Source organism: Papaver somniferum, chromosome 7 (assembly GCF_003573695.1).
Source record: "Papaver somniferum cultivar HN1 chromosome 7, ASM357369v1, whole genome shotgun sequence".
NCBI classification, from domain to species: domain Eukaryota; kingdom Viridiplantae; phylum Streptophyta; class Magnoliopsida; order Ranunculales; family Papaveraceae; genus Papaver; species Papaver somniferum.
Window position 1 is genome coordinate 18,254,343 of NC_039364.1, and position 14,660 is coordinate 18,269,002.

Sequence of the window (14,660 nt, forward strand, 5' to 3'; positions counted from 1 at the left end):
CTTCTCCTGAAACATAAAGAGTATATATGTTAGCCTGTCCTACTTAGCAAGGCTGCTTCAAAATAATCAATCTTGAAAGACGATTATTAATCTTGTACTCTACAAATAAACTAGTCTTCACTTGGCCAAAAACAGTTAGTCAATGAATCACATTCCAAAGATAACAATATTCCAGGAGTAGCATTCACAGGAGCCATATTCTGTCCCCTATGACTAGCACTCTCTTAGTGGCAAATCTCTTTTTGGAATATATATTGCATCCCTTCATAAAAATATATAAGTCATGCATGATAGCCCACTTCTGCAGTGAGAAATTACAGAAGAGATGAAACCTCATGCTGTTTTCATTCCAGTCCCAGCACAAGGTCATGTGACTCCCATGATGACACTAGCTAAGCTTTTCCACTTCAAAGGATTTCCTATAACCTTTGTCATACAGAATTCAGTCACCAACGGTTAATAAATTCGAGAGGACCTGATTCCGTTAAAGGTTTACCTGACTTCCTGTTTGAAACAATCCCCGACGGTCTCCCCATACCCGACGATTTAAATGCCACCCAACCCGTTCCATATCTCCTCCACGCTTTCAGAAACAATATGCTAATACCCTTTAGGAACCTAATCCAGAAACTGAAGAACAACAGCAAGAGCAGTTTATTATCACCTTCTTCTGAGGATATCCTACCTCCTGTTACATGAATAGTTTCGGATGGAATGATGAGTTTTGCTCTCAAAGTTGGTGTGGAACTTGGCATCCCAGTAGCTCTATTCTGGACTGCTAGTGCATGTGGACTCATCTTTTACTTGCATTTCTCCCAACTCATCCAAAGAGGTCTTGTACCACTGAAAGGTAACTATATCCTAGTACACGTTATGTTAAAAGTTTCTTATGATTTGGATTTTGGGTTCAGAATTTATGTTTTAATTATGTGCATGCAATTGTTGGAAGATGAGAGTAATCTAAACGTTTGATGCTCTAGAGAAAGACGTTTTGGATGCACTCAAGTCTGATCAATTATCGCTACCTCCTCTATACACAATTGGTCCTATACACCAATTACTTCACCATGATATCACAGCGGAAACTAAATACAACATGGGTTCAAAAACAACGTCAATAGGGATCAATTTATGGAAAGATGAAACGGAATGTCTTAAATGGCTTGATTCGAGAGAACCGAACTCAGTTGTCTATGTTAACTTCGGAAGCATCACTACAATGACAACTCAACAGCTTATTGAGTTTTCTTCGGGGTTAGCTAACAACAGACACTCTTTCTTATGGATAGTTTGATTGGATATTGTAAAAGGCGATACCGCAACATTGCCACCGGAGTTTGCAGAAGAAACCAAAGAAAGAGGCTTGTTAGCTGGTTGGTGTCCACAAGAAAAAGTATTAAATCATCCGTCTATAGGCGCATTTTGACACACAGTGGTTGGAATTCAACAATAGAGAGTGTTTGTGGTGGAGTTCCGGTGATCTGTTACCCTTTTTTCTCTGAACAACATACGAATTGTAGGTACTCGTGTGTTGATTGGGGAATCGGAATGGAGATTGATCATAAGGTGACAAGAAGTGTGATAAAACAGTATATCAACTGAACTGCCAGGATCTATCAGTATCCTATCTATAGCCCACGTGTCTGCGTCATCCTCTTCTTCTTCATCGCTCTTACCTCTGCTAATTCTCTTAAGATTTGTTCATTCATGACTTGATCTGTATCTTGTTGCATTGGCCTTTTTAACCTTGCTTGTCTTACTCGGTTGTCATGCCTGTTTTGACGCATTGCCTCTTGTACTTCGCGCTCTTCAGCTTCTTCTCTTCTTCTCCTTCGCCTTTCTCTTTCATTCGTTGCATTGTTCTGTGCGTCATTGTATTCTTCATCTTCATCTTCGCGGTCACGGTGATTTCTTAACATTTCTCTTCCTTGTAATATCATTCTTCCCCGCTCTTCATTAGTTTCATCATCATGGTCATGATGTGTGCGATAACGTTCACCTCATTGCTCATGTCTATTGGCTCTATGATCTTCTCGCATGCGGTAGTTTTCGCCTTGTTGTACATATCTATCATCATTTGGTTGTTGCTATATGCGATTACCATCGCGCTGTTCTTGTATATTGTCACCTACCTGATTATTTTATATAATGTTGTTATCTAAAAGCTGCTCTTGTCTGGCATGTCTGCGGCTGGATCTACTACGTCCTGACGTGCTCCTGCTTTTTCTAGATCTTGAGCTTGTACACATCGTACTTCATGACCTTCGATCTTGTAATCTGATATTCTCTTCTCTTAACTCATTGTTCTGACGCGTCAGATTCGCACGTACTTCTTCTTCTCTCCTTCTTTCTTCGACTAATCTTTGTCGGAGAGTCTCTATGGTCATATTCTCCTTATTATCTTTTACGGTCCTCCGTCTCCAGTTCTTTGCTCATCTTTCTCTGTTGAATCTGTATTTGCAGTATGAACACTTACTCTATCGTAGTCAATGGTGTTATTCTGCACTGGTTCGCGTTGAATCTGAGTTTGGACTTGATTTCCTCGATTGTTTCTTTCTCCGATCCTTGATGATTCAGCAACTTCACTTCTTCTTCTTCCAGCTATTCTTCTGCTCCTCCTAGTTGCTACTGCTTGTTATGCTGTAGGTGCTTGTCTCGCCATTTGTTTTTCTGTGAACGATTTTCTCTTGACGAAGGAAAAAGTACTTTCTAAAGAGTTGAAATTTTTACTAAGAAAATTGTTTTTCTGAGATGAAATCTTTTGTTGAAACTTTTACATCTAAATTTCCAAAACTCTCAAAGATTATTAATCCAGCGATGAAAGACTATGAATAATTTTAAACTTGTTTTTAAAGAAATTCACCAACACGTTATATCATTTCGAGCTCATTTATAGCGCCAAAATGTAGTTGCAAGAAATCTCACAACTACACCTTAGTAAAATCTATAGAACAATCTAAGAAACTATCATAAGAATCTCAAGAACTTTTATTAAAATTCTAGAACAAATACAAAGATATGAGAAAACCCTAACTTTGGAAGCAAATAATCTTTCTCTCTCCTAAATTTCTTGTCTAATCTCTCCAAAAAGATCTCTCCCCTTTTACAATGGCTCTGCTTATATAGGAGTTTACATAGTGGATGACAGCTAATAAAGCCCCTTATTTCAGATCTGATGTGCGTCATTGTCGCATAGGGATTCACCATTGCCGCACGGTTTCTTTACAGCCGCACAGATCTTCGTACTTTACTCGTGATTAGGTGACGTCATCTGGTTTGTCATCTTGAATATGTTGTATGCGACCGTATTCGCTTATCACTTAAAGAGTTACTTCGCATACTAAACGAGTGTGCGGTATTTTGTACCCACAATCCGTTTTAGGGATCTTGCAGGAATGAATGAAGCTATAGGTTTGATTATCAATATGTTTGATGCTCTAGAGAAAGACGTTTTGAATGCACTCAAGTCTGATCAATTATCGCTACCTCCTCTATACACAATCGGTCCTACACACCAATTACTTCACTATGATATCACAGCGGAAACTAAAAACAACATGGGTTCAAAAACAACGTCTATGTTGATCAATTTATGGAAAGAAGAAATGGAATGTCTTAAATGGCTTGATTCGAGAGAACCGAACTCAGTTGTCTATGTTAACTTCGGAAGCATCACTACAATGACAACTCAACAGCTTGTTTGTGGTGGAGTTCCTGTGATCTGTTACCCATTTTTCTCTGAACAACATACGAATTATAGGTATTCGTGTGTTGATTGTGGAGTCGGAATGGATATTGATCATAAGGTACAAGAATTGAGGTTGAGAGGTCAGTGAAAGAACTTCTGCAAGGAGAAAAAGGCAAGGAAATGAAGCATAGAGCCATGGAATGGAAACAAAAAGCGGAAGACGCAATTGCACCTGGTGGCTCCTCCCTTGACAATCTAGATGAATCAGAAATAAGAACCAGTAGTGTCGCCTACTGAAGAAGAGTGTCTCACCTAGCTGTATTGTCGCCCAATTAATAAAGAAGCGCATGTCTTTTAGCTTGTGTTTGGACTTAGCAAAATAAAATCTGCAATGTTGGGAGTTTGGCTTGAAATATGCACTTGTGCAATGCAATTTGGTAGATGACAATAAAATCGATTTTTTTCTATTAACAGGCTATAACCTGTAACCCAAGTCCAGAACCGTTTCTCAAATACCATCCATTTCGGGACATGGAAAGAAAAAAAAACTCCGTTCTCCTTCGTTTTCCTTGAAACCCTAAAACAAAATCAATCTCGTTTACTCTCTTGTGCTTCTCCTCAATTACGATTTCAATGGGGAACTTTAATATGCTTCCAGAAGAGATCATGTTAGAAATTTTGTCTCGTGTACCAGCTGAATCTATTCTTGAGTGTAAATCGGTATCTAAACCATGGAGGAATCTGGTTCAACATCTATCCTTCTCACAGATGCACGTAAATCATCATCTCAGTGGTTTTGATTCTGCAGGTAAGTTGAGTTTCATATTTGACACCCCAGGAACCGATAAAGATCCGTATTATTATTATGTCGAGTATAATGAGAATTTAAACCGTTTTACTAAAACGGCAAGGATAAATTTACGACCTGTATTTAAGGGTTCTTACATTCTAGGTTCAGTTAATGGTTTAGTTTGTTTCAGTACATACCTTGATGGTTTCTACAAGCAGTCTGCTTATATCTGTAATCCAATAACCAGAGAATATATTGTCCTTCCAAATTTCGAAAGAAAACAATTGTTATATGGATTTGGATGCACTCCTTCAACCAAAGAGTACAAAGTTGTTAGAATTCCTTATTCCAGGAGAGACCTAAATTATGGAATTACTCAGGTATACACTCTAGGCATTGGGATGGAGAAATTGTGAACACCATTAATTTGGTAGCAAAACCAATTGAAACACATGATAAAGTACTGTCTATAACAAGATATAGACTCAAATCATGAACGAAATTAAGTGCAATGAAATGAAATAGAAATCAACACAAGCATATACGTGGTTCGACAACGGAGTGTCTACATCCACGGGTGAAAAAGAGTTAAGGTGTTTATTAAGATTGTTGGGTTACATTGAAGGAGCATCGTCAATCTCTCTGTGAGTAATCCATAGCAAGAATAGAAAAGAGAAAAGAAATAGAAACAGAACCTTCCTCTCTCTTCTGCCGACCCAGTCCCCCTCTCTAGACCTAATCGTTTTGGTTTATAAAGGGAAAATATCTTCCGGAGAATTACTCTTCTATCCTTAGCTTAGGATTGAAACTGTGTTGGGGTTGATATGGTGTGTGCTGCTGTATTCTTGTGTCCAGCTGCAGCTTCTAATCATCCTCCATGTGTCCATACAGATTATGGTATCTACAATTTGCCCCTTTTCTTGAGGGTCGATGATAAGCGATCCTTAAGAAAAATTCCTTTCACCATAATCGTTCATGCTTCGGTTGTTGTTTTCTTCGGCCGCTCCTTGTCGAAAGGTTCTGCATTCTTATCGTACTGGTACAAGCACTCTTCGTGGCTTGTTCTTTGTTGGTATTTGGCATTGAAATTTTCAATACCCGGCTTGGTGCTTGTCCGTTGCATGCTTCAAGTTGAACATGCTTTGTAAGGCCGGTTGAGCAGCAACAACCTATACATCGTAGCGTCGACAACTTTTACTTCACAACACCGTATTATTTGGGGTCACAGGACCTCGTAGGATTACTCAAATTTATCTGGCACAAAAATGTAAGTGGACGACATTTCGTATCAGTTTTTTGTATTATAATAAATAAGGTAAATTCATCTTATGAACAGTAACAAATTTATTAAGTATTTGTATGGTTTGATCTTGCCCCTGCATTGTGGGGAATCGTAAATCGATTGTCGCTGAGGTAAGATGAGTGTTTGAACCTGTCACCCCGTTGGCCAATCTCGGGCCAGGAGATTACCGAACGGTGGGGGTTGAAAATCTCCCGGAGACGTGGTGTAAAACTAAATGTTTTGCAAACACCCGTTTCGCTGAGCTGCCAAAGGCATGTCATGTTGGGAATCTCTTTCTTATGGAAGCCTTCCCCTGGTCGTACACTCATAGACGCTTATGGGGGAGTCCGGAGAGATTGCGTGTGAACGCTTTACCCAGTATGAAGATATGAGACCGGTGGTGCTTGCCCCGGTTCTCCATTATATGCATTAGTATTCAAAAACGTATCCAATTTATGGAAATGTATGCATTATTCTGAATTGAAATGTATCAAATGCATATAACAATGTATGCTAATATAAACAAGATGCAAGGAGTCTGAATATTTGCAAACTCTTTAGTTGTGTGTATGCCCCCTTTTGGTTTCAGAAGGTGGTTCTTGAAGCTTGCGAAAGCAAAAGTATCTGCTCTAACGTAGGATGCTTAGGCTGTCGAATTTGAGCTGCCCCTTGAACTGTGCTTTTGAAATGATTGCCCCGACGAAGAATTTATTAACTTCTCCGTTGCTGTCACTTTTTCTCTATTGCAGTTGCCAAAAATCATGATTTGCTGGAGATCTGTAACAACTAGCACATGCTTCTGTGTGTATTGCCGTCGGGCATCTTTGAGTGAAAAAAGTTTCGAGGTTACAGTAGAAGGCTTGTTTACTTGGTATCCACGTGAGATATTTAATCTCATATTGTATTACCCGCTCGTTTTAGGATCGGTCCAGGACAATAAATTATTTTATTTCTTGTGCTTCAAGATACTCGTTAGTAATACCAACATTATGAAATTATTTAATTTCAATTAGCAACTTGAAAACCGCCAAAAAGACCTTGAGATTGACTTTTGTTTATTGATTGGGTTAAAATTATTAAACCCCAAGGACACTTTAGGAGCTTGTAGGGAATCGGAATTTCACCGAAGCTATATTTTCGGAGTGGGGCCGACACCATATTGGCCAAGCTTCTTATGCTTCTCAGTAGTTAACTAGTGCGGTGTCTGGAGCAATAATCGTCGTCTTCAGCAAGCATCATGTCTGCGCTACTTCTCATTTATTGTACAGACGCCTTCGTCTTTGAATCGTCCTTGCAAAGATTTGCACTCTCCATTGGGTTATGCATCGTTGATGTCTTTGGACCATCCCCACCGGATTTTGGGTCATCGTTGTGAATGCGAAAGAGATATATTCCTATCTCTGTGGTAAGGGATATCTTCATTCACGAAGATCATATCCCTTTTTTAAGGGATATCTTCATTCATGAAGATATGAAGTTCAGGGAGATTGCTCCGTAAACATTGACCGTCCTGCTCGACCATCATATTCTGGATCATAGTTATGAACAGCAGAACCTTCGTTGGAGCCTTTGTCAACAGAGCCTTCTTTGTTGGAGCCTTCGTCAACAGAACCTTCGTTGTTGGAGCCTTCGTCAACAGAGCCTTCGTTGTTGGAGCCTTCGTCAACAGGGCCTTCGTTGTTGGAGCAAAGCCTTTGTTGTTGGGACTTTCGTCAACAGAGCCTTCGTTGTTGGAGTCCTCGTCAACAGGGCCTTCGTTGCTGGAGCAAAGCCTTTGTTGTTTGGACCTTCCTCACCTGAGTCTTCGATGAATAGCAGAAGCTTCGTTGTTGGAGCCTTCGTCAACAGAGCCTTCGTTGTTGGAGATCAGCATTGTTATTAGGAATTTTGTGACAGCCTTGGGAGATCATCATCACTGGGATTTGTATCGTCGTACCAAGACTTTGGGTCATCATCTTTGGGCCTTAGATCATCGCCCTTGGATTTATACCGTTGCAGCCCTCGGGTTTGCCCTATCGTTGTATTTCTGATGCTGCCAAAATTGATACTTGGGAGTCTTCGTATAACATCATTGCTTGAACTCTAGTTTAAATTATAGGACCGAAGATATATTATCGATTAGGCATCTTTATGCCGTCGTCGACAGCAGACTAGGCATCGCCATGCCATCGTCGACATCAACTTGGCATCTTCACCATCATCGTCTTGGAACGTTGGATCACCGTCGTTGGAGTCTGGTCCATTGTGGCAGAACTTTGCTATGAGCGGGTCTTCGTGGAGCGTTATATCGTCGGTATCAGGATTGTATCAAGTTGTCCCATTGTACTTCGTAAACATTGGTTGATCATCCTTGTTGTTGTTCCTTATGGGAAGACTGGAATTTTATTCATGAAAATATGAAAGAGATATCTTCATATCTCTGTGGTAAGGGATATCTTCATTCATGAAGATCCGAAAGAGATATCTTCATATCTCTTTTGTAAGGTATCTCTTCATTCATGAAGATATGAAGTTCAGTGAGATTGCTTCGTGAACATTGATCGTCCTGCTCGAGTATCGGATTTTGGACCGAAGCTTTATCTACTGTTTGGAAAGCTTTGGGTAGGCAGTGTCGTCGATGGTCGTACCATTATTTTGCCCCTGCTTCGAGTCATGTAGGTTTTGTTGAGTTTGCTGACACATTGTTTGGTTCTTGGTGTCTTCGTGTAACGCCGTTTGAAATTTGGTTATACGATTGGTTAACAGCTCACGATCTTGCTACGCGGCATCGTCGTCGGTTATAAAGAAGATGGCTCTACATCAATCTTGGGGTGAAGATAGGAGCTGCGTCGCTGTAGTGTGTGACCGAAGTTATATCATCGTTGTGTGAAGTGAAGTCATATCTTCGAGTAAACTATGCTTCGTGTTAACAAGTTATCTTAACAAGTCATCGTTAAAGCTTCGTGTAAACACGAATGCTTCGTGTAAACAAGTCATCGCTGTGTGGAGAGCCTTCGTTCCTTTGTCTTAACAAGTCATTTTGGAAGATAGCCTATTATGGCATATACACAACAGGTTGAACTGCACCGGTTGTAAGCACTTTTTAACCAATTTAATTCTCTGTTTGCAGCGGTTGCAAGTATGCGAGGAAGCATCATCTATCGGCTTATTTTTGGAGCGTGCAACAGCACGCAAGGATGGAAAATGTTGGCAAAGTGGTTGATTTAACACCCGTCCGTCCTCCCAAAGACGGACATTAAGGATCACAAAAACTGTCCTTAGAATACCAAGAAGAAAAATCTTTCCGTGTTTTTCCTTGGTGATAGTCTTCCACAACACGTTGAAATTAATATTATGAATAAAGAAGAATACTAATTAACATCATGAAAAAAAACTCTTCGTAGCAAGACTTCGGCTCTTCATTGTCATCGCACTCCAGCCTTCGGGCATTAGATCTTCGTTTTTGGTGTTGTATCGGTTTTAATGCATCGTATTAACCCAGAAACAATGTACTCTTCGTGTTTTTGATATATTTTCGCGAAGCTTGCCAACTGATAGCACTGGAGACAACGGTCGCTGAATAATAGGAGTATAATATAAGAACTCCGGAGCCAATACTGTTGGGAGTAATGAGTTTCCGGTTTTATTGCGCGTCGACATCAGAGGTGGGTTAACTCATCGTCATCGATATCAGACTTGGCATCTTCATGCCATCGTCGAAATCAGACTTGAGTTATACCGTGGCTTTTAACTGAGCTTGGCTAAACTCTTTTAGCTTCATCGACATCAGACTTGGTATCTTCATGCCATCGTCGACGTCAGACAACCGCTCATTATGGTCGTTGCAAGGCTTTGCATTCCCGTCTGATATATTCATAAGCTATTTTCCCCATGTATGCTCTATACTGGAAGAAGTCTATACCATCAGCCAGCAGCAGCTTTACGTTCGTAGCGACAAGATCAGTTGACAGTAACAAGGAGTATCTAGGGATTTGTCTTTGACATCATCGGCAGAACTACTTTTAATGGTTATTTGATATTGCTCTTTACGTACTCCATGCTAAAGAGAACGAAGCATCAGCGGTATTTGGACTCTGCCCCTGAGTGAGCGGAGATAGGGAACGGAGAGAGAAAGAGATGTCTTCATCTCATTGGTAAGGAATATCTTCATGAATCTGAAAGAGATATCTTCATATCTCGATCTCTTTATTCATGAAGATATGCCTCTATTATCGGATCTCATTGGTAATGTTCCAAGTATTAATACTTGGAACTTTCGTGTAACTCTGTTGCTTTGATCTTCAGCTTGAACTCTTCGGACTTTTGGCATCGTAGCAAGGCTTTGGCTCATCATCTTCGGGCTTTAGATCATCTTCGGGCTTTAGATCACTAAAGAACCCAAGTATTAATGAGTGAGATTAATCGCATCAGGGCAGCAACAACGGTGGTATGTAGTAATGCTACCCCGCGTGGAAAGACTGTGCCATTATTAAGCAGCTGGGTTTACAGAAGCTTGGCATCATCGGAATGAGATCGAAGCTGGATCGGAGAAAACGAAGGTACACCATCGCTGGAGTGGGGGAATGAAGGTACATCATCTGAGGAGTATTATATTGGTGGTGTGGGGGAACGAAGATAGTAATATTACCCAGCTATTATTCCTCTTTCTAGAGGTAGTGGGTTTCTTACTTCTCCGTCTTTACGATTTGAGGTGGCTATGCGGCTGCATTGCCACTTTTGATTGGTCCAAAAACATCATCGTCGCAGGTTTTCTTTAACAGAGCTTTGGCATCGGACTCTGCTCATCGCTGCATGGCTTTGTATTGTCGGCATCAGAATTTGACTAGTCCTCTGGGTGAACTTTGTACTTCATCGCTCACTTGGGTGAACTTTGTACTTCATCGTCATTGGCATGAGGACCTGATCAGTGGGTTTGCACTTCGGTTGGTGTCATCGTCTTTGTATTTAAGACTACGGGTTCATTTGGAGCATCGGCAACACTTTGTACCACCATCCTTTGCAGCATCGTTTCCTGGGTATGAATTGCATCTTCGGTGTGTAGTCCCTGCACATCAAAAAATGCTTGGGAAACATACTGGTTGTAAGGTAAAGGACTAGAACATGGACTACAATTCAAAACCCAAAGAGAAACTTTGGTCGTCCAAATATGACAGCCATAAGGATCTCAGGAAAACAAACGACATTGGTTTGTAACCCAACAGAGCTGGCTGAGACAAATCTCAAAGTCGGTCAAAAAACAAGTATAAGAATAAAGGTTCACTGAACATTTTCTAAACAAGATACGAACTATAAGCACTTGCACAAGTTCGTGTAAGACTAAAGTAAGTTAAAAAGTTAAAACTTGTTTTTCATTGGATTATTTTGGCAAACAGTTAACAGGCATTCCAGATCTGGCTTTTCACATGGGATTCGTTCGATTTTGGGTGGCATCCCAGCAGATTCTCTATGTAAGAATAACAAATTGACAGAAATCTGAGTCGAAAGAGATAGAAAACTGAAAACAAATTTCAGAAATTCTTATCATATTTAAAAGAAAATACATTTTGAGAAGGTAGAATAAATTCTTTACTCATAACCTGATTCTAGCGCCAAATTGTGAACACCATTAATTTGGTAGCACAACCAATTGAAACACATGATAAAGTATTGTCTATAACAAGATATAGACTCAAATCATGAACGAAATTAAGTGCAATGAAATGAAATAGAAATCAACACAAGCGTATACGTGGTTCGACAACGGAGTGTCTACATCCACGGGTGAAAAAGAGTTAAGGTGTTTATTAAGATTGTTGGGTTACATTGAAGGAGCTTCGTCAATCTCTCTGTGAGTAATCCATAGCAAGAATAGAAAAGAGAAAAGAAATAGAAACAGAACCCTCCTCTCTCTTCTGCCGACCCAGTCCCCCTCTCTAGACCTAATCGTTTGGTTTATAAAGGGAAAATATCTTCCGGAGAATTACTCTTCTATCCTTAGCTTAGGATTGAAGCTGTGTTGGGGTTGATATGGTGTGTGCTGCTGTATTCTTGTGTCCAGCTGCAGCTTCTAATCATCCTCCATGTGTCCATACAGATTATGGTATCTACAGAAATGTTAAAAAGGTGTGCACTAATGTGGAATGTTTTCATCAACGTGGTGTGTTTGTATTCTTTTTTCTTTTTCCTTTCATGATGAATGAAAAAAAAAATTGGTTCCCAGATATACGTTCATTTCTCATCGAAACCGTTATTAATCTTGTACTGTACAAATAAACTAATCTCACACTTTGCTTATACTTCAGTAGTGAAGATGTTAGTTTCAGCTCTCTTTGCTTCATTCAAAAACTGAATCTGATAAACAAGAAGTGATCAAGAAGAACAGAAAGAATGAATTTGGTTCAAAGATTAAAACTAAATACTAGAGCGATCTCTAGTTACTATTACTATCATAATCATTTGTGAGAGATTATTATGGTTCAGGAGATAACAAGAGCAGAAGAATATCACAGCTGGAGAGTTTTGTGCAGGATGAGTGTAAGTCTGGAAGGATTAAGAAACTTGATGATGGTTTGAGATACTTTGATCAATTGATTTTGGAAAGGCCATTACCTTATAATGATACATTTAATCATGTATTGGGTTCATTAACGAAGATCAAGTGCTATTCAGATGTCATTATGTTGTATAAGAAGATGAGTTTGGTTGGGATACAACCCAGTATTTATACATTGAGCATTTTGATTAATGTTTGCTGTAAACTTGGAAAAGTGGATCATGGGTTTTGTTTGCTTGGAGAGATCATAAAGACTAATGTTGTCACTTTCAATACATTGATCAAAGGGTTGTGCCTTCAAGGAAACAATGAATATGCATTCAAAGTGTTTGCTAAAATGACTCAGACAAATATTCAACCTGATGCCTTCACATGTAATACTCTTATACATGGGCTTTGTACAACTGGTGAAGTGGGTCTTGCTCTTCAGTTAAAAAACAACATGTCGAAATGGAATTGCAGACCAACTGTTGTTTCATATTCTGCGATAATTGATGCACTTTGTAAAGGAGGTTTAGTTGATGAAGCTTTGGTTCTTTTCTCTGAAATGCTCAGAGATTTGAATGTTGTTCCTGATGTTGTTGTGTACACTTCTTTGATAGATGGACTATGCAATTCAGGCCGGTTAAATGAGGCAAAGAGACTCTTTGACGACATGGTTAGTAGAGGAATCTCTGCAAATGTAACGACATATACTTGTATGATTCATGGTCATTGCTTACATGGTCAGCAGGAAGAAGCAAGGAGATATTTCGATGAATTGATTGATCGAGGGATTTTACCCAATACAGTAACCTTTAGCATATTGATAGATTCACTTTGTAAAGATGGGAACACGGAAAATGCTTTGGAGTTGTTTATATTAATGGACAGGATAAATATTAAACCAGATCAGATTACTTACAATTCAATAATAGACGGTCTGTGTTTGGTAGGTCGGTTACAAGATGCTGTGGAACTGTTTGACTCCATGGTGGATAGGGGTGTCAATCCGAGTGTTATCAGTTGCAGTATATTAATTGATGGGTACTGCAAGAATTGTAAGTTGGATGAAGCTTTGCAGCTATTCAAGAAAATGAAACAAAATGGATTGAAACCCACCAAAGTTACTTATAACATACTATTAAGGGGACTATACAAGGATGGAAGAATGAAGACTGCTCAGAGGTTCCTCAATGAGATGCAATCTTTTGGTTTATCTCCAAATCAAGTTACATACAGTACAACTTTGAATGGTCTCTGCAAGAATGGGAAAATAGTGGAGGCAATAGAATTGTTTGAATCCTTGGAGGGTACTGGTATTTTAGCTAATGTTGAAATGTACACTATCCTTATTTATGGTTTGTGTCGGGCTGGGCGGTTGGAAGATGCAAGAAAACTGTTTAATGAGATTCCAGAAAAAGGATTAGTTCCTGATGTAGCAACATATACCACAATGATTGCTGGACTCTTTAATCACAGGATGTCCTTGGAGGCTGACAAACTAATTAACCAAATGGAAGAGAAAGGTTATTTACCTGATTCTAGAACATATGATACCATCATCAAGGGTTTTCTAGAAGTAAAGGAGTGGGAGAAGGCATTACAATTTCTTTGTAAGATGCGCGAAAGAGAATTTGTACCCAGTGATTCTGTTGTATCCTTGTTAATGAACACACTCTCAGCAGGTGAACTAAAAAATCTTTTGCTGTTTTTGTGAGACCTTGTAATAATTGTTTAGGGTTACAGAGGAAAAATGAAAAACTTGAGGAGCATTTGTGCGGCTTGATATATTTAATTAAGGTTCTTTCTTTATCTCAAGTTCTTATATATTAAAATCCTTCTTTGCCTTAATCTAGTTCTTTCTGTCACAGTGGTAGTTCTGTAGATAATACTTGAGAAAAAGCATCATACTGTAGTATGAAACTCTGTTAACTGGTTGTGAAATTCTTGCTGAAAATTCTCTCTTAGCATTGTAAGGTTCCAGGCTACTGCAGTGACTAGGTTCCAGGCATCTGACAGTCTAAAAGATGCGAACAATGTGACCGACAATGACCCAATTCTCTTCTTTTTCCAGTTCTATTGTTGCATTTTTTGCCTTCCTTTTCACAAGTTACGCCGATTATTATAAAGTCATTAGTCTAAAATATTGGATGTTTCATTAAACTACATTTAATACCTCATGCATACCCATATAGTATTTCATTTCATCAATTATCCTTGTTTGTTATTTTTGTTTCATTTGGTTTATGGCCCTTATTGTTTTATTTTAAGCAAGGTTCAATCTATATGTATATAGTATTACGTCGATGCGATCTATTTCAATAGACGCCGGTATACCCATTTTTGGAGAAACCACAAAGAACTATGTGCTTGAAGAACACCCAGT

The 14,660-nt window shown here is 39.2% G+C and overlaps 2 protein-coding genes and 1 pseudogene across 2 annotated transcripts; all 3 read left to right on the forward strand.

The window, feature by feature from the left end:
* The first annotated feature begins 320 nt into the window (after positions 1–320).
* On the forward strand, positions 321–3,985 carry LOC113294259 (annotated as a pseudogene).
* Positions 3,986–4,321: 336 nt separating this feature from the next.
* On the forward strand, positions 4,322–8,962 carry LOC113294260 (F-box protein At3g07870-like). The gene is made up of 3 exons (XM_026542661.1): positions 4,322–4,496; positions 4,641–4,858; positions 8,870–8,962. The coding sequence occupies exons 1-3, from the start codon at positions 4,322–4,324 to the stop codon at positions 8,960–8,962; spliced, it is 486 nt and encodes a 161-aa protein (XP_026398446.1).
* A 2,804-nt stretch (positions 8,963–11,766) lies between these two features.
* LOC113294263 (pentatricopeptide repeat-containing protein At1g63330-like) lies at positions 11,767–14,050 on the forward strand. Its single transcript, XM_026542665.1, has 2 exons — positions 11,767–11,896; positions 12,220–14,050. The coding sequence occupies exons 1-2, from the start codon at positions 11,767–11,769 to the stop codon at positions 13,989–13,991; spliced, it is 1,902 nt and encodes a 633-aa protein (XP_026398450.1). The 3' UTR covers positions 13,992–14,050.
* The last annotated feature ends 610 nt before the right edge of the window (positions 14,051–14,660 follow it).